The sequence below is a fragment of the Propithecus coquereli genome, unplaced genomic scaffold (genome assembly GCF_000956105.1).
Source record: "Propithecus coquereli isolate 6110/MARCELLA unplaced genomic scaffold, Pcoq_1.0 Scaffold212, whole genome shotgun sequence".
NCBI classification, from domain to species: domain Eukaryota; kingdom Metazoa; phylum Chordata; class Mammalia; order Primates; family Indriidae; genus Propithecus; species Propithecus coquereli.
The window spans coordinates 2298649-2325099 of record NW_012146301.1 but is presented as its reverse complement, the minus strand read 5'-3'; the positions used below and the strand labels follow the sequence as shown (position 1 = coordinate 2325099).

The 26451-nt window shown below is 37.9% G+C and overlaps 1 protein-coding gene across 1 annotated transcript in view; it reads right to left on the bottom strand.

Moving 5' to 3' along the window:
- The window catches only part of PCCA (propionyl CoA carboxylase, alpha polypeptide), a 375245-nt gene that overhangs the window by 258997 nt on the left and 89797 nt on the right, over nt 1–26451 (bottom strand). Inside the window, exon 6 of the mRNA XM_012644433.1 lies at nt 8066–8197. Coding sequence (XP_012499887.1) covers nt 8066–8197 — 132 coding nt within the window. The remainder of the gene's footprint in view (nt 1–8065; nt 8198–26451) is intronic.

Sequence of the window (26451 nt, the reverse complement as noted above, 5' to 3'; positions counted from 1 at the left end):
CCAGCCTGGGCAACAAAGTGAGACTCTGTCTCCAAAAAAAAAAAAAAAGAATCACAATTCTATATTTCATAATTCCATAGTTTAAAAGCTCAGTCATGCTTGAAGGTGTCTAATTAATGATTTCCAGAGCATTTAATATTATCAAAATAAACTAGTATTCCCCAAAGTCTACTTAAGCTTTTCATGACTTCCTATTACCTCAGAACCAAGTCTGAACTCAGTAACGTGGTTTCAATACTTGATCCCACCTGCCTCGGCCACCAGTCTCACCCCAGTTCCTGTCCACATCACCCTTTACCCTCCACCCTGAATCCCAGGCACTCTCCCCAGTCTGGCTCAGCCAGGAGCTCCCCTGTTTCACCTCCCTTCCCCAAACCAGCTCTTATCACAACAGGCCATGTATCAGGCCCTGAAGACACAGGAGGGTACAAGAAAGGTACATCTTAGCCATCAGGTAATTTACAGGCTACTAGAAAAGACAAACCTTAAATATCACTACACAGCAGCTAAGAAATGACTATTGTGATGCATGTTATATAGAAGTCATGAAAAGGGCATGTGACGACAGGGGATCTCTCATTCAAAAACAGATTCCTGGAAGCCTTCTCATGCATGGTGACTGAAGAGAGACCTAACAAATAAAAACAGCTACAGAGTCAAGCAGGGCCTCCCGGGCCACATGGAAGAGACTGAACCTCAACAAGGAAACAAAGGGCCTTACTCTAGCTGCACTCTGAAGAATTCTGACACATCATTTACTTATTTACCACGTGTATCGTCCACCTTCGGTATCTCCCTACCCCATTAAAATGTAAGTTCCATAAGGGCAGGAATCTCTGTCTAATTGGTTCAGTGACAGATTTCGAATGGCTAGAACAATGCCTGGCACAGTGTTATTTAATCAACAGTTGTTAAAGGAACAAACAAATGAACAAACGAATTAGTATCTTGAGAGGCAATTGAGAAGCAGTAGTCTAGTCGAGAGAAAAATTACCACTTCCTCTTAGACTCAGGGGTGGCATGCTTCCAGTTTCACCTAAATGCCACTTTCTTTAGGAAGCCTGCCCAGTCCTCCCACACCAGGCTAGGTGCCACTGCTGCGTGAGCACACACACAGTGTCCAGCAATTATGACAGCCCTGGTCACATGTCATCTCCATAAGGGCGATGACCAGCTCTGTCCTGCTCTCTCCACTGAATCCCAGAGCTTAGCAAATGGACACAACCAACACATTATTTTTTCAGTAAATATACAACTTTCCTAAAGATAATTCTTTTAGGATACGACACAAACTCAAATGCCAATGGTACTACTAATCTACAGAGCAGCAATTTTATAAGTGAGTAAAGTTCCATCCAAAGGCAGGGGGACAGGGGTCAAAGTAGGGACTCAAGAACCAGGCAGGCTCCAGTTTTGTTTCAGCTTAAAACAAAGTACACTCAATGAAATATTGCTGACATTGGCAAAACCAAGCCCAATATTTAACCCTTGCCTCTGATTTCTCAATCAAGCACTTTTTTCCATCACATTATGCAAGTTGAAAAGTTTGAAATTTAGGTTTGATAAAGCCTATTCTTGTTAAAAAAACATAGTGCTACTCTATAATTTTCGAGTAAAGTATTTCATTAAGCAAAAAAAAAAAAATCAAACTTTACGGGGGCAGTGCACTTTCAATTTGAAAGGCCACAAATTTAAGTTATGTTAAAAAGCAATAGAGGCTGGGTGCAGGGCTCACACCTATAATGCTAGAACTCTGGGAGGCAGAGCGGGGAGGATCACTTAAGGTCAGGAGTTTGAGGTTGCAGTGAGCTATGATGACACCACTGCACTCTAGCCAGGGCAACAGAGCAAGACTGTCTCCAAAAAAAAAAAAAGAAAACAGGTTCACTTCAACTTACAGATATTAAAATGTAATGAAAATACAACACAAATATTAAACTTTACCAAGTATACTTTGTTCTTTATTTATATAAAACAAATCTCTTTTAAACAAAACATCATTACCAGCCAGGCATGATGGCTCACGCCTGTAATCCTAGCTCTCTGGGAGGCCGAGGCGGGCGGATTGTTTGAGCTCAGGAGTTCGATACCAGCCTGAGCAAGAGCGAGACCCCGTCTCTACCAAAAATAGAAAGAAATTAATTGGACAGCTAAAAATATATAGAAAAAATTAGCCGGGCATGGTGGCACGTGCCTGTAGTTCCAGCTACTCAGAAGGCTGAGGCAGTAGGATTGCTTGAGCCCAGGAGTTTGAGGTTGCTGTGAGCCAGGCTGATGCCACGGCACTCACTCTAGCCCGGGCAACACAGTGAGACTCTGTCCCAAAAAAAAAAAAAAAAAAAAAAGTGCTCCGATAATAACATTCTTGATGGTTTCAAATCAGGAAGTAGGAAAAAAAGAAGAGTCCAATGATATCATTTTATTTTCTTCTTCTAAGTGATAAAAATCCTTATGGTCTATTCTTTCTGTAATCCCAGACTGTCCTGAGGGAAGGCACTCAGGTTCTGAAGTTATTAGACTCCTAGAAGGACTGATGAGGAAAGGGTTAAGAATATAATTCCAAAATAGCAGTCCAAGAAATGGAGAAAGAGGAAAAAAGCCAAGGGAACCAGTACCTATTTCTTTTATTCCTGCTATGACACGACACATTAAGTAGCTCTATCATGTGACTCAAGAATAACTACAGTAAAAAGTGCTATTTTACTGTGAATGTGATAGGAGGGGGTGAACGATGCTACCAAAACCAACTACGTAGATCACAAAAATGTAAAAAGAGTTAACAAAAATCAGATGCCTTTTCTGCAAGCCTAATTTATTTGTTAACACTCTAGAGCATCCACCTTTGAGGCAACCGAGCCCAGCAGTTAAGAGTGCAGGCACTAGAGCCAGAAAGGCCTGGGTGCCGATACCAGCTCTGTGTCCGGGATCTAGTTCCTAGGGTGCCTCTCTGGTGGTATTCAGTGTCCTTGTCTGTAAAATGGACAATAACAACAGTATCTACCTCACAGGATTATTGAGAAGATGAAATCAGTTAAGGCTGAAACACACTAGAACAGTACCTAGCCCACGGTGGGCACTCCATTAAAGTTAGTAATCTGTGATAAAATGAGCCATCCACCATCCCAAGCCACCAAGTTTGTTCCCTCCTTGCCTGGCCTTAGGTGTTACAACCTGTGTCATTCATTACTCACCCTTTGAACCTGTATAACATAGAACTAATACTGGCACTATAATACTGCAAAAAGCATGCACTTTTCATAACACACTGGATCAGATGCTCTGTTGAACCCATTGCTGCCGCTGAACAGAAGAAAAGAGCAGGGAAGTGCAGGAAAAAATACATGAAAGACAGGCAAATTCAAATCATTCTCCCCAGATGCTAAACATCCACTGTTTTTTTTATGGCAATGTTAGCATCAAATACTGACTCTACTATCCACAATTCAGGCTACACTTCTCCTTTCTCACCTTCCACAGCCTACTTACCAACCCTTAATTTTCTGCTGTCTGGATGAGAATACTGCTACTCATTCATACAGACACTAAGGAGTCCACTTTCCTCAGCTAGTTTTAAAATGGAATCAACAACTTTAAAAAAAAAATCATTGCTTCAAGACTTTAAGATGCTATGCGTAAGAGCTATCTCTACAACAGAAAAGTAAATCCTCAACTATTCTGCATTCATATATAAAGTAAAGCAAAACTTTTCAACAATCCTGGGCTCAGGAATGGCCTCCAGCTGATTGGATTTTCCAGTTAACTCAAAGTCAAGAAGAAGACTGTTTTAATATGCTTTCAAATCTTTCTAAAATTTAGTATATTTTTCTGTAATTGTTGAAATAGCATAGTAAATATAATTGAGTCTTTTTCAAAAATATAAAGCCTTTGATCTATCATTAGGAAAATCAATTATTCTTGGTTTAGCAGAGACAAATGTTTAATATTATACTGGATTTAATATTGTACTTCCTAATTGCTAGAACACAGCCTATTGCTAATTTTTTGGGTTTTTGCCTTTTTTTAAATGATTTCCTTCACACTAGCCTTTTTGTTATTTGCCTCCTTCCGCTAAAGCAAGAGGACGGTTTTTAAAATCTGGCGAATGAGGTGATAAAACCAATTACTGCTTTAAATCTACACTGCATAATTCACAAAACTCATTCAAATACACGACCATACTCTGCTCTACAGTGTAAACGGATATTACTATTTCCTCTCAATGAACAATCAGAACTCAGAGACACTAAGTGAATTTCTTACAAAACTGGCGTGCTGATAGGTATCACAACCAAATGCAGCGATATAATTAATCATGGTGATTCCTTCCTCTGCTTCACACCTGACATTGAACAGATGACAAAATCCTATAGATTCCACTTCCACTCTTTCTCAAAATCACCTACTTTGCTGCATACTTTATTTTAGGCCCCTGTCGTTTCTTGCCTGGCTTAAAGGAAGAGGATCCTAATTTATCTATCAACCTCGAGTTTCGCTCTGCTCCAATCCATTTTCCACACAGCAAACCAAAATGAGTTTTCTAACTCTACAATTCTGTCATGTTAACTCTTCTGCATGAAACTATTCAGACACTCCCCCAAAGCCACAAGAATGGCCTTCAAAATCAGTTGCACATCATTCAAGGCCATACATATCTGGATCCTAATGTTCTCTCTAGCTCCCTCTCTCACTACGGCCTGTCACACTGCACATTTGTAGTTTTCTGGAGCTCCCGTGGTCTCTCAGCTCCAAGCTTTTGCAATAAGATGTTTTCACTGACAACAGAGCTGTGCCTCATCATCACTCTCACTTTTTAGCTAACGCATAAGCACTCAACTTCAGGAATCACTGAGCTATCATTTTCATTGGTAAATCTGCAGCATCACCCTAAAACTAGGTTACATACCCTTCCTGTATGGGACCCATACATCCTGAGCTTAGCATTATTAAAATGTATTAAGTTGCCTGAATATTTATAGGTTTCTCCAAGGGGAATTTAAGCTCTTTGAATTCAGGGTCTGTGATATGTTATTCTTTGCTTAAAAATAAAAAATGAGCTGGGATTCTAATTCTTGTCTTCCAACATCTTCATGTACACACTCTTCACTCTGCTCTAGAGTCTCGAGAGCAAGGTAAAAAAATGTTGAATAAAACTAAACTTTCTAACTCTGGGAGGCCAAGGCAGGAGGAATCCTTAAGCTCAGGAGTTCGAGACCAGCCTGAACAAGAGCAAGACCCCATCTCTACTAAAAATAGAAAAATTAGCCGAGCGTCGTGGCACACCTGTAGTCCCAGCTACTTAGGAGGGTGAGGCAAGAGGGTTGTTTGAGCCCAGGAGTTTGAGGTTGCAGTGAGCTACAATGACACTGCTACACTCTACCCAAGGTGATAGAGTGAGACTTTGTCTCAAAAAATAAAAACTAAAAACACTCAACTTGTTAAAGACAAATACTTAATACTAAATGACCACTTGAGAACTATATTTTAAAACATTACTTTCTTTCTATTAAAAAAGATGATTCAAGAATTGGATAACATAAAACAGACCACTTAAGTACCATACACAATGTTTTAAAAGGGAAAAAAAAGTAGAATATAGTCACCAAGAAAAATATTTAGCCTTAAAAATACTTAAAAATAGAAACTAATTTTAAAGAACTCTATGGATTTTTAAAAAGCTAGATTTATCTACACTATAATTAGCATATGCATTCTGCCAGTGCAAACCTGTTATTAATACAGTTGCTAAAACCACAAGATATTCCAAAATGTTGCACTATTTATTTTCATCTGCAAACCTCTATCTGCATAGATACCCTCATCAAAACTAATTTTCTACCCAGTAAATCTAAATTACAAAATGTGAAAAGCAGTATAGTTCCAAATCAATGTAGAGTTACTACACAAGAAACCTAATAATTTAAAATAAAAATATGTATATCCTCTTGAAATAAAAATAAACCAGAAATAAAACTAGTATTAAAAGTTATTTCCCACAGAAATAAAAGGACATTTCTTAAAAATCACTTTTAAATGCTTATCTGAAAACTATAACCTGCAGGTTCAGTTGTGGCTTAACAAATTAATTCAGAAATAGGTGTTAAGAACTATGTACCATGGGTAAAGTTAACACAGATAATGAGAATCAATCATTATTTGAGAGTGTAAATAGGATATTACAAATCATCTAATGCATACAAGGAGACAAACTGAAAAGATAAGCAGATTTCTTTTCTTGTAGTTTCTGCTTTTCCATATTTTCCAAATTTACTATAGAAAAGAGACTACAAATTCAAGTGCAGCCTCCCAGAGAAGACAACCAAAATAACCTGTTGAATAAGCAAAACCAAGTTTATTACCTACTAATACCATCCATTTTTAGGCAATTTCATACATTCCACTGAGATCTGTTCAAGACCCACTAATAGCCACAGTTGAAGATCCTATTAATAGATTCGGCACCTGCAAGATCTTCTGATGCCCAATGAGCCCCCCACTCAGGGGTCTACCCAACCACAATGGTAAGATGTGTCTCACATTGGGTAGAGCTCCGATTTCCTTTAAAGGAAGCCTAGGAATGAAGAATCCTTTGATTTTCTGATCAGATTTGAAAACTGATCAACAATATTAGAGGAAATCTTTGTTACTAACAAAATGTCCTCAACACTTTTTGTACTAAATTCGTAAGTCAAAGTTCACATGGAAGAAAACAGGCATAGGCCCAGTATGTCTTCCTGCTGGCTTCAGGAGCCAGTGAATTCTTAAGGTTTCATCAAATCAGCATTCGAACAGATCAAAATTTACCTGGGAACCCTCAGTACTTTCTTCTGTCTTGTTTTGTCCATAGAAGACTGGGTCTAGGAGAGATCTTCTCTCCAAATTTTAAACCAACAAGGTATTACACACTGTCAGATTTGCAATTAGAGACGGCCAACTATTAGGTTGGAGGCCCAAGATATGAACTGTACAAACAAGACATTCAATATGCCATTATGAGATTCTCATGGGTTTATCTCAGGCTAAGTCTGTGGTCTCTCTGAGTCAGATTTCTGCTCTTTAAATGCATTAAATTTGTAATTCAAACTCGTATTTTTATCTTTCTAAATGGCATCATTTCACCAAGGATAATTTAGAAGAGGAGGGGTAAACAGGAAGACCTATTAGAAGGGGGGACTAGGATGACCCTGAGAGTGACTTGAGACCACAAATCACATACAAAGGCAGGGAGGTTCAGAAAAACTGTAAATGAAAAAAACAAAAAAAGAAAGAAAAACTGTAAATGTTGCACAAGGTCCTTTGGAGGCTACCACCAAAATCTTTCCTATGAAAACAGGTAACTCTAATCCATTTGTGGTAGCAGAGAGAAAGGCGAAGCTCATTGGAGACTTCCAGGATGGGCTCTTTACTACCTTCAGGCAGTAGGCCTTGAAGTTGTTGACTCCGGCTCCCTCCTCATTCTTTTGTGAGCAGGCTTAAGCCAGAAATAGGAAGTTTTATAAACAAGCAAAAGCTAGCTGGGAAGGAGCCACATTGTCACACTACACAACTCCATACTATACATTTTGAAAGAGCCTGAAAACGGAAGCAGTGTAAGACCCAGAATAAGCTGATGGCCTTACAGATAAAACCATTAATAGAAACCCACTCCAGAAATTAAATATCTACCTTTCAATAAAGACATCTGCAGATATTATAAACAGAAGTAATAATGAAAACTAATTGTTTTATATTACCCAAGAGAAACAAGCAGAAAGAAACTATAGTAGACAACATTCTAACAGCTAATCAAATACTCATTTACCCTTTTACCCTTCAACGCACAAGAAAAGTTTTCACTATTAAGAGAAAATGTAAATATTTTATTGATACAGGTGGTACAACAGTAACCTCAATTCCTACCATTGTTACACAAGCTCTTTCTCAGAATAAACAACCTACTCAGTCAATAGGTATCGATAATACTCCTCAGATTTCCCAGGTCCAAGCCTACAACTGACACTTTTAGACCTTTAACCAAATGTGGCTTAAAGACATGCACAATAAAGTTTAGAGTAAAATAGCTTCTCACCTTGACTACCCCGTCAAAGCCAGGGATTGTGTTAACCTTTGCTTTCTTAGCTAATAATTTGCTTTCAATCTTGTCACCCATGGCTTGAATAGCATGTCTGTCAGGTCCAATGAAAATGACATCTTCTGCTGCCTGTGGAGAAAAACAAGTTGAAATTTATAACAAAAACATTACAGAGCATGATACAGAGTTACAATTTTATAAAAAGAAAAACCCATATGTATATTTATTAATTATTTATATAGCAAAAACAACTTAAAAGTAAGCACTAGGGCCAACACATTAAAATACGTAATACCTATAATACCGTATTGTGTATAGTACACGCATGGATAGATACATGAAACAAAGTGGAGTTAATGAAAAACAACTGAAAGTAATGAAGAACTCCTGCTTAATATTAACAGTACTCTTTGGAAAAGCAATTTCTATGACACATTTATATATAATACCCTACCACCCAATCTAAATAGTAAGTTCAACTCTTAAATCACCTTATACTCTTTGTATCCTCAATACCCTGTGGCACGGTGGCTAGTATAACACAAATATCCACATTTACTGGATACCAACTCTGTGCCAGGCTCTGAGCTAAATGTAGGAGATAACATGGATAAAGGTCACAGGATATCGATGAATTCCAGAGAACACAAATAGATCACTGATAACTCAGAGAAATAAACAAAATAGAGTACAGCGTGTTTATAACCTGTGACTACAAAAGATGAGCCAAGAAGACAGTCGGAATTTGACCAGGTAGAGTTATGGCTTCAACAAAAAACCACTCTGTACAAAAACATTTAGTTTCCTGACAATGGATCTACCTCTCTCTGTTTATGTCATTATAATAAAGAAAATGCTAATGAGGTAAAAAGAATTAGAGACAGAACAAAATATGATGCAATTAGCTCCACTGCTGGGCATGGTCTGGAAAAGTAAGGGAGAGGGCTGCTGAGAAAAACAATGAGGCATTACGTGAAGATCTCCAGTTAAACATAAAGGAATAGCCAGACCTGGATGCTGGGCAGCAGCAAAGTAAGGTGCCTAACTGTTGATTCTCCTACTACCTTCGGGCAGAGTTGGTATAAACAATAAATCATATATTTGTATATAATTTTTACATCACCTATTCCACCTGTTAGCATTGCTGCCTACAAAGAACCTTGGCTTGGGAAAGGAGCTTCGTTCTCCTGATGACCAGAACAGCTATAGCAGCGTGTCACTTGGACTGCTCTCCTGGCCATTATGGACCGGGAGGATTAAACCCACCCAAAGCAGGAAGTGGACATAGAACTGAGAATGAGCAAAGGCCACATCTGAGGAGATACATGCTTGGGAGATGAGATAACGATTTCAACTTTGCACAAGCTGAGTTGAGAGGCCTATGGGACAGTCAAGTACTCATGTTCAGGAGGCAGATAGACATTATAAGACAAATTCAGGATGAGATACAGATATTTAAAGGCTTCCAATATAGAAGGGAATGAAAAGTTAGGGATTCACAGAAAATGTGTAGTAAAGTCAGTGCCTTTAAATCCAAGATGTATACTTTCCCTTCTGCCCAAAAGCAAGACAGAAGGGAAATTTTAGACTCTGGGTCTAAAGCTTCTGTTTCTTTGAGTGACAATGTGGATAACAGCTGCCTTGCAAGTTTGATTGAAAAATTAAATAAAATAATGTAGGGGAGGAAAATTATCTTTTCCTTCTACCCTTCTAAGTTTATAGCCGGGGCACCTATTACAAAAGACAGATTAACAAAAGAAAAGCATAGCAATTTATTTAATATAAGTTTTACATGACATAGGAGCCTGCATAAGGAAATGAAAACCCAAGGGAACAGTTAAACTTGAGTGTTTGAGGTTTGCTGAAGAGTGGTCAGTCATGAAGAAATGAGAGAGCTAAGAGTATGTGTCAGTGTAGTAAACTGGGGGAAACTTGGTATGGCCTGTTTGTTCAGATTCCTCTCAGTGTCCTTTCGTCTTTGAGATAAAGATGCTCCTTTCCTCCCAATACAGGAACAGCACCTCTCACAGGAAGGCCTTAGGACCTGTTTCAGGGGAAGTTCAGAAAATCCTTCCTAGGTGTTACGACCTGCTTCAGATAAGAATAGCAAGGGAAGGTCAGAGACATTCCTACTTTTGCTGTTTTCTCCAATTCCTTAAACTTAAAATATTCAATATGCCAAGGTGCCATATTTTAGAGTAGCATGCCCTGAACTCAATCAATAATAACATAAAGCACAGCTCTTAGTTTTTGTCTGCTATCCAGAAGTCTTAATAAAAAGAGAATACTAGAATAAGAAGACAGTTAGGACCACAAGACCCCAATATTTATTGTGTAGGAACCCAAACATCTACAACTTATCAGTGTTACAAGAGGCAGAATGCTAGACAAGAAACCTCTTCATAAAGTATCCCTCTTGTTCATAAAGTATCCCTCTATCAAATGTCTGTATCTAGTTTTAATAGAACCTATTTTCATGAAAAACATCGTATGCGAAACCCCAAAAATGTAAAATCCTTGAAAAGTGGAGCTGCTCTGTGTGAGGAGATAATAGTGGTAGGCCTACACCTCCATATATTCTGTCTCCAGCTTGATAAGCTAATCATTTCGGACCAGGACAATAATCATATTCATTTCTCTTTATCCCAAACCTGCAACCACCAAACACTAAGTAAAGGCAAAAGGAAACAATCATGCTTCAACCATCAATTGTCTTTCCACATTCTCATTTTACTTGCTAAGATGGAAGAATTTTATTATAAATGCTGTTTTAAAAAGCACTGTACCAGGCAGATGTAATCAAGTAATCAGAATACCCATACAGACAAAGAGTTGAAGAAATAACATAAATGAGAACATCCAAAATACATTATGATTATACAGTAAGACTTCTGATTAACAGGAGCCCAACGACCTGGACCACTGATTAACCAGATTTTTCTCATGCATTCTAATTTGAGGAAAATTACTCACCCAAAAATGCAAAATTGTCAGGAAAAAAAGCTTACGTCAAGTATTTAGTGACTATTTTTTTGGCCCATCCAACACAAAAGAAAATAGCCGGTAGTCTGCTAGATAACTACTCAAATGTTTCAATGAGCTAACTTTCTTTTCATCAATATGTTTTGGAAGCACCCCTAGGCTGGCCTTTAAATGTAACTAAAGCAAAGTGAGAAAGCAGCACCCTAGGCTCCTGACTCCCAGAATTCTATCATCGAAAAGCAAGAATGGGGTGAGGATAAGACAGCATGGTAACTGCAAAGTGATGGAGTATGTTTCAAAAGTTTTGAGTTCTTGACAAGAGTCAGTTGTGTGATTTAGAATTTGAGGTCAGATTTTATCTACCTTTTGATACTCTTCTGTTAACCCTGTATCTTTCATTACCCATCTAATTATCAGTTTCCCTTAATCACCAATAAATCTTTTTGATATGCCATAGCATTAAAACTTCTTTCTGAAAATATGCTTATTAAGGTCCTTTTAAATTTATCATGGATGATAAATATAATCCCTGAATGCAGATAAATGTTTTATAGTCATGAAAAAAGTGGGCATTTTTCTATCATTGTTGGAAAATACTTTAATAGTGATTCATAAAAAAGAAATTATGAGCTGGGCACGGTGGCACACACCTGTACTTCCAGCTATTCTGGAGGCTGAGTCAAGAGGATCGCTTGAATCCAGGAATTCGAGGCTGCAGCAAGCTATGATCCTGCCTGTGAATAACCAGTGCACTCTAACCTGGGCAATATAACCAGACCTTGTCTCTTAAAAGAAAGAAAAATTATGAAAAGCTGAAATCACTGCTGTAAGATTTCATTCATTTCCTAAGTTCTGTGATTTTATGACTCTGGAAAAAATTTGATAGAAGAACAGGGGAAAGGGCTGAGTTTGAGCAGTAGTTAGGGAAGTAATGAGATTTCATTTACATCAGGTTTTATGTTGGGAATGAAGGGTGAAAGAATTGTTATCTGTAAAAATTAAAACGTATGATACATATTTCATCCTCAGAAATACCACAAGTTAGAAAATTGCTATATTATGAATTCATATTTTTAAAATATATACACTTGAGGTTCACCAAGAGTTGCTACTTGGATAATTATAAAACCAGGGTCAGACAAGAGAGAACCAAGAAAAAAACTGCTGAATTGCCCAAAAGACGCAGATTCTGGTTTTCAATATTATTCCCCACTAAAAGAAAAAAGAGTCTCTGACAGAAAAGGCCAGTTCCAGGATTGGTGCAGGGAAATTAGTACATGAGATAAACCGAGTCAGCAAGAAAGCTTTCAAAAATTAATACAGTTATGTCAAAAGCATAGAGTAGCAGATAGAAAGGGGTACCCGCTGAATATATTGATGTTACTATGAACATCAAAAGAATAATGGGGAGATGACAAGGTAAATTCATCTTTTCAAGACCTCAGAATAAACCTTTTTCTGCTGTCTCTATTCAAGTATTTGAACTTCTTGGACATGTGTTACTGATTTTAAAATACATGGCTCTTTAAAAAGCAATATAGAGGGAAACTAATTTTATACATAAAACTAAGCAAAATAAACATATCAAGATAAAAATCCAATACAATGTTTGGGGTTTTTTTTTTTTTTTTTTTTTTTAAAGATGGGTTCTCATTTGTCACCCAGGCTGGAATACAGTGGTACAATTACAGCTCAGTGCAGCCTCAAACTCCTGAGCTCAAGGGATCCTCCCACCTGAGCCTCCCAGGTAGCTGGCATTACAGCTGCAAATCAATACAATGTTTTTGTAAAGGAAAAAAAAAGGACCAGAATGATACCCAGGCAGGGGGGGAAAAAAGCACAAGAGAAAGACATACCAACACAATAGATTGAAACTATTGCCTACTATTTAAAAACAAGCTAAAAGACATTTTTAGGCCGGGCGCAGTGGCTCACGCCTGTAATCCTAGCACTCTGGGAGGCTGAGGCGGGTGGATCATTTGAGCTCAGGAGTTCGAGACCAGCCTGAGCAAGAGCTTGACCCCGGCTCTACTAAAAAAAAAAATAGAAAGAAATTAGCTGGACAACTAAAATATATATATATAGAAAAAATTAGCCAGGCATGGTGGCGCATGCCTGTAGTCCCAGCTACTCGGGAGGCTGAGGCAGAAGGATCGCTTGAGCCCAGGAGTTTGAGGTTGCTGTGAGCTAGGGTGACGCCACGGCACTCACTCTAGCCCTGACAACAAAGCAAGACTCTGTCTCAGGAAAAAAAAAAAAAATAATAATCATGAGCCAATTTAAGCCCCACTGGCCAAAAAGGGACCATGTGAGTTTCACTAAAATGCCATCAGATTTAAACCTATAAAATAAGTTTAAGTCTATGACTTCACGGCAATGTTTTTTTAAAGAACTGGTTAACTTTGAAGGATAAGGAACCAATTTATTGCCTCAAAAACTACTAAATAAAGATAAAGAAGTAAGCATTTATCTTGCTTTTGCTATATGAATTGTACCACTGGGTAACCAAACAGTAAATGAGGGGAAGGGTCTCTTTATAAATATTTTCCAATTAACTAATGAAAAAAAGTTAGAATTAAAATACCAAATTTTACTAACCAGTGAATTACTAGATATAGGCAGTAAGCATCAATGGCTGCTGGTATCTTAAAAAGAACTAAGATGACATTATGTGCCTCCTACAGTCTTGGCCAAAGGGATCAAACCTGAGAGTCTGATCCCATCTCTGAAACCAAGTCCAATTTGTAAGAAATGACAAGAATGGAGGAAACCATTGATCTGCACCATCATTATACAATCACCAAGGTCAAGACTGAAGGGAAACTCTACAGATCAACCATCCAAATTCCTCAACAGATAAACTGTAAGGAAAAGAAGGTCCAATGGAAATGGACAAGGACAGATTTAAAAGACAAATCAAATTTAAAAATAAATGAACAAGATAAATCATGGTGCCTAGGGTTGCACATGTGGGAAAAAAATTATTTTAAAATGCAAGGAAATGATTACTATAAAAACCAAAGTAATGGAGATATTTAGAGAGAGGACAGAGGTTAGGATTGGTAATGGGTCACATGGTCAAGCTTTCTAGGATTAAGGGTCTGTGTCTAGGCCTATGTAATGATTTAAAGAGTTTGCCCTATAATACTTTACTAAGCCATACATTTGTTTTATGTGGTTTTCTGTATCTCTCCTTTATTTTACAATAAAAATCTTAAAAACAATTTCAGAGTAGCCACCAGCTTATAGGAGTGAAATCAACACCTGGACTGGAGCAGCTGCAGCAGCACCCAAGGCCAATGAGAGGTTTCTCAGGCCAGTTTGCCAGCCTCTCCTAGGGACTTTTTGGCTTTAAAAAAGTGTTTTTTTTAAAGTACATTCTCATGTTTGACTGGGATGCTTCAGTGAAGACTGACATTTTGTACAAAGTGAAGCACGGAGAAATGTTTACTTCCACTAAAGGTTAAATATGGCAACTGTAAAGTACAATAACATTGGTTTCACTGGCTTGGACCCGGACAGCCAGAACAGGACCCAGCCTCCGCAGCATCACTACTTCCAAAACACTCACATTTTGCTCTTTATAGGAACCAGGCCCAAGAAGACCTCACACTCAGGGATTCCATCTTATTAGTGTTTGCAAATAAAAGATAAGGAGAACATTTAAACACAGTGAAGGGAGAAACATTCCCAGTGTCATCTTTGTGATCATGAGTAAACACCAGTCCACTGGATAAGGATGAGCATTACTGGTGTTCAACATTGTCCTGGAGGTCCTGCATCTGAGCAATGTGACAATGCATGATGAGAGGAAACTAGAATATGAATGCTAATTCATTTTCCCCAACATGACTGTGGGGCATCAAGGAAGGGAGGAGCAGAAAATAGGGAAGAGGGTTCCCTCAGCTCCAACCCATGACATCTACAGGAGTCATCTTTCTTTAACTGCTATCAGCTCAGTATAAATTAAGAATCTAATTTATATGGTTCATTAGGATAAGAACCTAAAGGAATTTGACTATTATGGAAGACGGGCAGTGGAAGGGGGCAAAGTTTCTATTATTTTAAAATTTTAAATAAAAACTTATAAACCAACAGAGTTTTTTAATTCATTTGGGATGCTAATTGCAAGTTCAACTGAAATCCACCAACATACTTACAAACTGTATTGAATTTATGGTATACTGTGTATACTGTGACTTAGTTTAATCAAAGGAACCTGTGTCTTTCTCTTTCAATATTACTGGGTTGTATTTCATTTAGTCTAATGTATATTCTGTATTAAGTGTCTACTTGGCACAATGCACTCAAGTAATACTGTTACTTCCAGATGATAGCCATGTACAGTATACAGTTAGGGAAAGAGAACAGCGGTAACTTTCCCCACTGTAATTATTGGCAGAAGTTTCCTAGTTAAATATATTTTAAGGAATATAGTTAAATATAAAGCCTTGTTTCTCATGCATAGGTGGGGAGTAGGCATTATAGGAATAGAATACTTTCTATTTCTAGGCCGGGAGCGGTGGCTGACACCTGTAATCCTAGCTCTCTGGGAGGCCGAGGCGGGCGGATTGTTTGAGCTCAGGAGTTCGAGACCAGCCTGAGCAACAGCGAGACCCCGTCTCTACTAAAAATAGAAAGAAATTAATCGGACAGCTAAAAATATATAGAAAAACTTAGCCGGGCGTGATGGTGCATGCCTGTAGTCCCAGCTACTCGGGAGGCTGAGGCAGGAGGATCGCTTGAGCCTAGGAGTTTGAGGTTGCTGTGAGCTAGGATGATACCACAGCACTCTAGCCCAGGCAACACAGTGAGACTCTGTCTCAAAAAAAAAAAAAAAAAAAGAATACTTTCTATTTCTAATATTTGGCAGTGGGATGATTTCCATTTCTATTAGCTAATATTAAGTCAGCAAGTTGTTAAATTATTTTTATTAAATGGTTTGGGGTTTTCTCACAAAGGTACTTGTGGCAAAGAAGAGGCTTTTAGTACTTATTACTTTAATAAACACCATTTAAACAAACAAAACTATAAATCTCTGAGTATCTTTGTACTTTCTCAATAAGCTTTTGAAACTTATGGAGAAAATACTATACTTTTTAAAATTTGAATTACTATACTGTATATTAATTTCAGAAATGTTCTTTCCATTCCTAGAAGACTAAGAGTGAAATTTGTTAGTATTTGCAATTTCTTTTGTGCATATCTGATTTCTTTTTATTTCTCTGTAATCAGCACTGATACCTACTTCAAGGGTCTCAACGATTGTAAAGAAGAAAGAGACTGGGCAGTTAAGTTTCAACATTCTATACTCTTTGTGCAGATCAGGATCCTAAAAAGAGATGAGTTAACATAAACCACAGTGGGTTATTAACCTTTTTTCTCTTCCAGAAATGTAGATACAATAACATTTCAAGGTGAAAGATTCATTCTAAGTTCCTAACGTTTACGAATGCAAATGAAGTATTTTGTCTTCTCTGTGCCTGGAGGTGTTCTGCGAGAAAATAGAAAGATGTTTCTAAGATTAGTTTCGCAGATTTCCTTTATCATGTAAAATCTTAGACTGCTTGCACTAGCAAGAATCAAAGAAAAGCAATATAGAAGATATCCAGAGAAAATTGAATAACTTGTTTAGCAATAACACTGAGAAAACTGGAGTTAACAAAAACATCAGGCAGTGGGTTGAATTTTAGTCTCCTTCCTTTAAAGAAATTCTAGTTTTAATACTAAAACATTAAAGAAAATACATTGCCAAATGTTGGATAATCAGTTATAACACTAAATTCCCTTAGATGAAATTGCTACCTTGCATTTTCAAGATTTTTTTTTCTTTATAATAGTGTTAATGTTAGTGGCCTCCAAGAGGAGGTTTTTCCAGGTTCTCGGTGATTGTTGGGAGAAAAGAACTTCAGGATGCACCACGTAAGCCAAGCAATTGACAGCTTTTTATTGAAAGCAAAAGTACACTCTCAGGAGAGAGCAAGCGAGGGAGGCAAGGGCAGGCTTGAAAGAAAGCAGCTGCACTGGCAAGAAGTGGGTTTTGGTCTTTTCAAGTCTTACTAATTGAGAGGAGGAATAGCCAAGGCTAAGGGGTTGGCTTTTACTAGAATTTGGGTAGTAATTCCTAGAATTGGGTTCCCTCCCATATTCATACTTTATATGGTTGTTTCAGAACTGTCATGGTGATTTCAAGGGTAGAGAAATTTTAAAACTACAATGTAAATGATATAATTAGCCGAAGTTCAAGTAAGGTGGCAGAGATAGCTGACAAGCTGGTCCTTGTCTGTGGTTATCAGCCCCTCTAGTTAGCTTCTGCTTGAGGGTTGTTTACTTTAACACCTGCACCCAATCTTCAAGCCCGTGCATTTGGTCTCAGCCTGTCTCCTGGTCTCCTACTCTAACAATAATGCTTTAATTAAAGATACCAATTCAAATTTGAAAGTTTTTCTTTTAGATGTAACTTTTAAGAAAATGAGGTAAGAAGGTAAGAAGTTTCACATTTATATTTAATATGTATTGCTAAGGCGGTGGTCCCCAACTCACAGGCTGCAGACCGTACTGGTACCCAGCCTGTTAGGGACCTGCCACAGAGCTCCACCATCCCCCACCCTCATCTGTAGAAAAACTGTCTTCCATGAAACTTAGAAATGGGGGAGGGGAGCACAGCAGGAGGTGAGTGGTCAACGAGCAAGATTCCCTGCTCCCCATTGCTCACATCACTGCCTGAGCTCCACCTCCCCCACCATTCATGGAATAATTGTCTTCCATGAAACTGGTCTCTGGTGTGAAAAAGGTTGGGGACCACTGTGCTAAGGCACTCCTAAGGCAAATTGATGATAGGAATTATTTAATTTTGAAGTTGTAATTTCTTTTATACCTCATAAAATAATTTTATTTTATATACCTACAATTTGGATATTAAAAATGAGCTGTTTTCATTTCTCCCTGATCCAATTCTTTTTATTGTTTCATGAATACTAAAAGTAATTGGTACCTTTTTGGTTGGAAAATAATATTTTTCCAGCTCAACTTTGGAATATAACTCATAATAACTATGAATTTAGATTAGCAATTTTATAGGTTAAGCAAAAAAATGAAGACTTGATAACACTTCAATTAGCATGAAGGTATGTTCCTGTAAATGCCTAATCCCATCCCTTCCCTGTTCATGCGTCACAGGCCATTCATATTTACTGAACTGCTAAAGTGAATAAGAACAGGGAGCTGGTAAACTGGCGAGAGGCAAGAGGTCTTTTGTTTAGTCCAAACATCAGATATTAAACTTAATTTTACAATCTTTTCATTTGGCCTAGGATATTCTCCCAGTTGTGTACTTTTTCTGTTTCCTTTGAAAATACTTATAAATGTCTTTTAAAGTTTATGACGAGTCAAAATCCTTCCACATGCCTTGCTTAACTTTTTTCTGTAATACCTCAAGTTCTTGATCCCACTGTTGGGTAGACATAAGAGTCATATGGTTTGAATAAAGCATGCTTTACCTACAGTTGGGGTATTTTTTATTAACACACTTAATTTCTGTGCTGTAGTATAGCCTGCATTATAAAGTTTATTTCTAATATTGAGAATATTAAAATAGCACAGATCAGGATTTCTAACTGATTGCCTTGAACAACTGAATAACTCTTCACATTACTCAACACCATTCTAATCCTACAACCTGCTATGTTCACCTTTTATTCTAGTTAATAACAATGATATAATGAAGTAAAAGTGAAAATAAGATGTAGTGGAATGACCCAAGCTGAGATTTATTTTTCTGTAGGTAGGAAACATTTTAAATTTAAAGAAAATAAAAGAACACGGAATATAATAATACTAATAATAACTACAACATTTATTAACTTACTTATTTAGCACTATTTATTACAAAGCCTTCCGTTAAGGCTCACTTTTATCCTGAAAACCATTTTAAAGATAAACATTTCAGTCATCAGATTCTGGCTTGTTAACGAAGTTAGAAAATCTTCAATTTATTCTAGAATTATATAGTAATATCTATGACATTTTAGAGTTTTAAAAGGTGTCTTTTTATATCACGTCTTCCTCCAAAACAAAAGGCCTAAGAAACCAGCAGAAAATAAATACTCTCTACTTAACATATCAATAAAAGTAAAATGAAGATATGCAAGATGAAATAACTTGCCTACAGTCCCTAGACTGGTAAAGTAACACAGATAAAACTAAGGCAGAGACCAGAATTTGTATCTGTGACTCCACACCTTCTCATACCCAACTCACCTGCTTTAAACAGGTTGCAGGTGGCCAGTGCTTCCTCAACAAGTCACAGGTTACTGGGAAGTTACCAGACATCAGGATTGTCTGGCATAGCCTTGGACACACCTATTACCCCAGCATCCCATCTGATTAACGTCCCCTTTCACTCTCAGAAGTAGGCTGGTTTGGATAGACATGGTTTTCACACACAAGGAGTTTATAATCTAGTGGAATACATAATAACACACATACAAACAGTAAAAATCATACATGGTAGAGAGTAGTCAATGCACTAAAAGAGGTAAAAATCAGACACTTACAACAACCAGAGTCCAACATGGAAATCAAGGAAGGCTTCACTAAAGAGGCAGCATTTGAGGATAAAGAAAGACAACCAGGATTTGGAAAAGCAGCATGGGAAAACAAACGTTTCAATATACAGACAAACACCTCTCTCACTGATTAGTAAGCACTTCTTTGATCATCAGAGAATGATGATAAGGCCACCTACAACCAGTGCTCCTCCAAAGGAACTTCTCTCTTTTTAAGTCCTACAACAACCAGATGTTAATTTTATACTTTTCCTGTGTCTACTTAACACTTGAAGTCATTCATTCATTCTACAAATAGCTGCCAAGCACCTACTCTATGTCAGACATTGTGCCAAGTCTAGGAATTCAATGATGGACAGGACAGAGATGCACTGTTGACCTTGCCTAGTTGACTAACTCGGAAGGCAAAATACAAGGAATTAAAATAAAAATAAAGCATGAGTACTACAGTAGAGGAATTATAGAGTACTCTGGGAAACTAATAATGGCAATTGGACTAAAGCAAGGATGGATGGAAACTTTGTTAGCCAACTCAACATAAGTTTACTAAAATGATATCTCTACATGTGAAGTGGCAATATTGCAATTATTAACTGTATAAATAATAAAAGACAAAAGGAATTCTTTCCAAGATACAAATTCTCTTCCGTTTGCTTCAGAAAATTTCTCCCTTCAATTCATATTAACTATTGTTACTATTTAACATGCTCAGATCACCTGCCAAGAAATAAAGGGCAACACTTCATATGATGGCAACTAATTTGAAATACATTCTTCTATTCTCTATGCTACTAATAACAAAGTCTTAAAGAGATTTAGTCCTTTTCCAATATGGCTGCCCAACCTAGTAGTAAAGAATTTTCAAATTAACAACATGTAAATTGACTCAGGGTGTTTTTGGTGAGAGGACAGTATAGAAATGATCTTAGGCTGAAAAAAGTGTAATTTGATGAATTTAAGATACACAGTATTGGAAAACAATAAAAAATTATAATCACTGTTGGTACTAAATGGTCAAGATACAGCAACAAAATAACTGTTTTAAACTAACTCATTTGTAAATTTCTAAATAAAAAAGGTTCTTTAAAATAATTTAAATCTCTATTACAACTCTGGGTGATGTCACAGGTCACCCAGAGACCATACACAATATATTATCCCCACCTTGTGGTCAGCTTCATGAAAATAAACAGACTAAAAATACCACCATTTCCTCCTGTATCTGTCCAAAAACTTCCCTAATATAGCAAAGATGCCAACTGACTTTTATTTCCAGGCATTCCTTCTTTTCATGTTAGTCTCAACATGCAAAATTATAATTCTAGTTCTTTCTTACAGTGGTTACCCTCTCCAGTTTTTTAAATCACAAAGGATAATACCTCATCTACAAACTCAAAATTTAAAAAACAACAGCTACAAATTTCTGAAACACCCATTTTAATAGAATGGGGTGTTTTAAAACTTCTTTGTGCTTCAACTCTGTATCCATGAGGCTGCCAAACCCTATACCAGTATAGCTGTATTTAGGGGAGGGGGAGTGAATCCCTTGCTTCTTCTAGAGCATAATTCATATATTTGGGAAAAGGAGAAATTTCATAAATTTAATCTAACACTAATGTTTACATAAGTTACTGTATTAGACATATATTTTGTCATTGTAATTAATTCTCAATTATCCATGGAAATTTTAAATTCTGAAAACAATTTTTCTACATTTCGGAATTCATTGTCCACATTCACAATTGCAATATACCAAAAAGAATGTAAATTCCATATTATTAAATACAAATACCAGGCTATATACATTTAAACTATAGAACACAGATTTCTTCTATATTATCCTATTTTGTATTTTCCATAATACTATACACTCCCCATCCATTAGCAGAAATAACTGTACTAAGCGTTTCTTTTGTACTCACGTGGTCACCCAAAATCTCTTTCTGGTAGCCATAACTGAATGTGTGCTTATAGACAATGTAGAGAAATGTGTATTAAATGTAATATATCTATCTGTACAGATGCACAGCTTTTCAAACACCAAATTCAAGCCATTGAATACTCGATTTCTGTCCAACTAAGAAGCCCTCCTCTACCTTTGGCCATTCCCTAATGCTGCGGCCCTGGTACCAGTCCATGCCTGCTAGGAATCTGGCTGCACAGCCGAAGGCCAGCGGAGGGTGAGCAAGCAAAGCTTCATCTGTATTTATAGCCACTCCCCATCACATGCATCACCACATAAGTTCCACCTCCTGTCAGATCAGCAGTGGCATTAGATTCTCATAGAAGCGGGAGCCTACTGTAAACTGTGCATGCGAGGGATCTAGGTTGCGTGCTCCTTATGAGAATCTAATGCCTGATGATCTGAGGTGGAGCTGAGGCAGTGGTGCTAGCACTGGGGAGCAGCTGCAAATACACATTAGCAAATACAGACTATCATTAGCAGAGAGGTTTGCACAATAAATGTAATGTGCTTGAATCATCCCAAAACCATCCCCCCACTCTCCAGTCTATGGAAAAACTGTCTTCCATGAAAATGGTCCCTGGTGCCAAAAAGGTTGGGGACCGCTGTCCTAGAAGGAGATGAAGATAGAAGCTTGGAGACCAAATAGAAAGCTAAAGCAACAATGCAGAGAGAGACACTGGTGAATGGAACAACTGGTAGTACTGGTAGTAGGGAGAAGTGATCAGATTCTGTTTATTTTGAAGGTAGGGCCAAGAAAATGAATTAATTGTGGCCTAATGGCAAAATCAGGTAAACAAAGATGATACCACATTTCTTTCCATTTACTGAATTCAGGAAAATGGCAGGAAAAGCAAACCTCACACATACTGATCCCCTGAAGCATTTTAATGCTCATACAGGTTTTCAGAAAAGCTTCAATGGTTTAAACTAATTCAAGCCCAGTACTCAGGGCCCTTCACCCTCTGGATTTACTTTTACTTCACTTGAAGGTCTGTCAAAGCTCACTATACGAGGCAACACCCTTTCTTTTGCTGCACCCATACCACCACTCCCACTGGCATCCCTTCCTGGAACATCCTCTCCACCTTCCTGTCTCCATTCTTCCCCTCTACCATCTCCTCTGTCTAAATAGTACCTATCTTCAAGGCCTAGTTCAAATGCAAACTCATTCATGAAACCATTCTAGACACTCCTAACCCATGGAAAGTGAGCACTTCACCATATGATTTGCCCACACAGCCAGCTGTAACTCTCCTACGAGTCAGACAAACTCCTCCCAATATCTCCTTCCTATTTCATTTCCCCCTATAAACTTCTTCAGGGTAAGGAACCTGCTTCATCTCTGTATTCAGCAGAATCCAGCACATCAAAAGATATATATGTCAAACAAATTAGATAAATTCTAAGGTTTTGCTAACTGAAAAGCCCATTATTTTCTTCCGTATATTCTTTTCTGTATACTTTATAACTCTGATGATACCACAATTATGATACTTAGCTTCATAGGGGCACAGAATTTTCATGATAGGAATAAATTCCTAGGGAGGAAACCAACACCTATACAAATACAAAACACTCTTCCTCACTAATCCTTTCATACATACGCATGCACGTGTGCCCCTTATTTGAAGTTTGACAATTTTCTCTTTCAGCTGTACCCAACCCCCAACCTACCAGAGTTAACAGCCACCTTCGTACAACACCTACACTAGACATCTTTTGATTGCTGCAATTATCATACTGCCCCATAATTACGCGGCATAAGAGACATTATGTGGAAGAGTTAGCCAGCTCACAACTTTCCTGAATTGTCCTTTTCCCAAACACAACAAAAGAAGACCTCAACTGTAGCCCTTTTGGATAGTATGACCTTGCTCCCTGAACACAAATAGCTGTAGCAAAAGCAGCTGATCAAAACTAGATCTGTTGGAGTCCCCTTCCTAGTAATGGGGACAGAGAGAAAAAGAGGCTTTCCTCTCTTCAGTCCTACAGCACTTAAGCTCAGGAGCTATGGAGTCAGCATGTTCCACAGGGCCACGTGAGCCTAGGAAGCCAAGCGGCTTGCAGAAAGACTTCAAAGAATGAAGCATAAACACAGGGAAAGGTAACACCTGACAGCTGGCTAGTCTCTGTTTCCAGTACTTTCTTCAAGCCTAGCTATCTTCCTACTCCTGGATTCCTCAAAACACCCACATATAACATATAGTTCTGACTACCCAGCAATATTGTTAAAGGCAACTCCCAGTCCTGACATTGGTTCCACAATAAGCAAGGCTTAATATGCTTTAAGTACTGGGTTTTTAAAATTTTAAACTGGGTACCTGTAACTGAGCGTGCTTTCAGTCCCCAAATCCAATATAAGGGACAGTTACAGAAGAAATCAAAATCCAGTACTCATAAATTTCCTAGAAAGACTAGTTCTATGTCCTGCTTTATTTTTTAACTTGGTGCCTAGCACAATGGGATAAGAAAATCATTCCATAAATATCTAACAAAGAACAAAATGCTGTTAACCCATTAAACATCCCAGCCCTCCTCTCCCCACAACACCTACCCCACTCAACACTTTTAGACAGAAATTTTCCTAAAAACATATCTCCCAATTCTGGATTTCTTTGGCATTCTCTCAGATTTGCTTTAATCTATAAGTCAGCTTTTTCCTTAGGCTAGCTATCCTTATGGTCACAATATGGCTGCCAGCAGCAACCAAGCCCTCTCATTCACAAAAGGAGTTGAAGGGAAAATGTAAGAGAACCTGACTTCCAATGCCTCACTCTTAAGAATGAGAAAGTTCCTTTCCCAGGAATCCGAAACAAGCCTCACATCATGTTTCACTGACTCACGCTGGCTTAAGGCTTGATTAATCCCTGAATCAATAATTGTCAGGAAAGATAAGATGATCATGACTGGCTTTGGACAAATCACCTATAGTGGAAAAGATGTTGGCAAGGTAAACTGTTCACTGGTATGTGAGTGTATGTGTGCAGACAAGAGCCTGTATACAAGCCAGCCCATTGCAAGCATTCATTTAAGCACAGTCGTGTGATGTAACCAACATCTACAGACAGAAAGTCAAAGATGCATATCAGTAATTAACACTGGGTGAAAGATATCAGAGGAGACAGAATTTAGAGTGGCCACCTTAAACTGGAACACCACATATTCCCTTTGTATCCACACCTACCCTAACTGTTCTTAGGACTTGAAGCATCAAAGGTTCCCATGGGTTGTCTTTCAGGGTGATTTTCAAGACTGAATAACACAGCCTGAGGGAAATAAACCATTGTGGGAAAAAGAAGCTTGGATCTTGGCATTAGATTAACCCTGATAGGCAAGGGGAGTTTACTAAAAAGTACATGATTTGCAAAGTATAAATGAGAAGATAGCTTTGTTTTCAAAGAGATGCAATTCTAAGAACAGTAGAACAAAATTAAGGAGTGAGGAAGTCTACAGGTGGATATGTCTATGAGAGTTTAACTTCTTCTAGGGCACTGTTCCTTTTCACATTTAGTATATAGTTTAAATTTTTTCTACTCCTATATAATAAGTGCATTAAACCACATAATTCTTCAGTCTGATATGCCTTGTTCTTACAGTGATACAGAAGTACATCACACCATGTCACTACATGCTTAAAACTCCAACTGCAGCCCAACGCACTCAGATTGAAATCCCAGCTTCTTACAGTGGCCCTAACTGAACTGCCTTGAGCCATCTACCTTTCCAACCTCATCTGATACCACAGGCCTCCCCATTCATGATTCCCCTGCCACACGAGTTCCTTTCTCTATATCCAACAAGCTAAGCTTACTCCTGCCTCAGAACATTGACACCTGCTATTCCCTCTGCCTAGAGAGTTCTTACCCTACAAATCTACAAGTGCTGGCTGCTCCTCTCACCTTTCAGTTATCAGTTCAAATGTCACAACCTTCTCAGCACCACAACCATCATCCACCATGCCCCCATATACACACAGACACAAGTACAACACAGGCCAATGACACTTCTATAGATGATTACCTTGGGTCAGGCACTAATCTCTGATCCAATCAATTGTCAAGAGTGACAGGATGACATGATAAAGAAAGCATGGTAATGTAAACAACAGGAACTGTATGCAAAGAGGCAAATGGAAGCAGGACTATAAGTAGCAAGTCAAGTATTCACGACCAAACTGAGCTGAAAATGCAGAAATGATTAACAAGCCAATTCTACCATGACTTCATTTCCTTAGAAGATCATAAGGGCAGTTAGGGGCAAAAAAGTGACAGATTATTGCCCCAATTCAAATACTAGCTGTAGGTTTTAGTCTTCTTTCCAGTAAAATGCAGATATCATCTGTTTCTCTTATGCTTTAAAAACACAGCAAGCATGAAGGATGGCATGAAAGTCATTTTGAGCATCTCTAACAGAAAACACATTTGGTGTTAACACTATTCACCAGTATATAAATTATATTTACTTATAAGATCAAAATTATTTAACAGAAGCAATAATTAATTGTATTGGGCATTTCAAGGTACAAATATTTAACTTTATTATTCTTGTATAAAATTCAAGATAAAAAAAGGATATTTGTACAAGCATAAATTTAAATTAACCAAAAAAGTGTCTCTTACGTCTAAATTATTTTTAAAAAGAAAAGTGATAGGCCGGGCGCGGTGGCTCATGCCTGTAATCCTAGCACTCCGGGAGGCCGAGGCGGGCGGATTGTTTGAGCTCAGGAATTCAAGACCAGCTCTGAGCAAGAGCGAGACCCCGTCTCTACCAAAAATAGAAAGAAATTAATCGGACAGCTAAAAAAATATATAGAAAAAAAAAAATTAGCCGGGCATGGTGGCGCATGCCTGTAGTCCCAGCTACTTGGG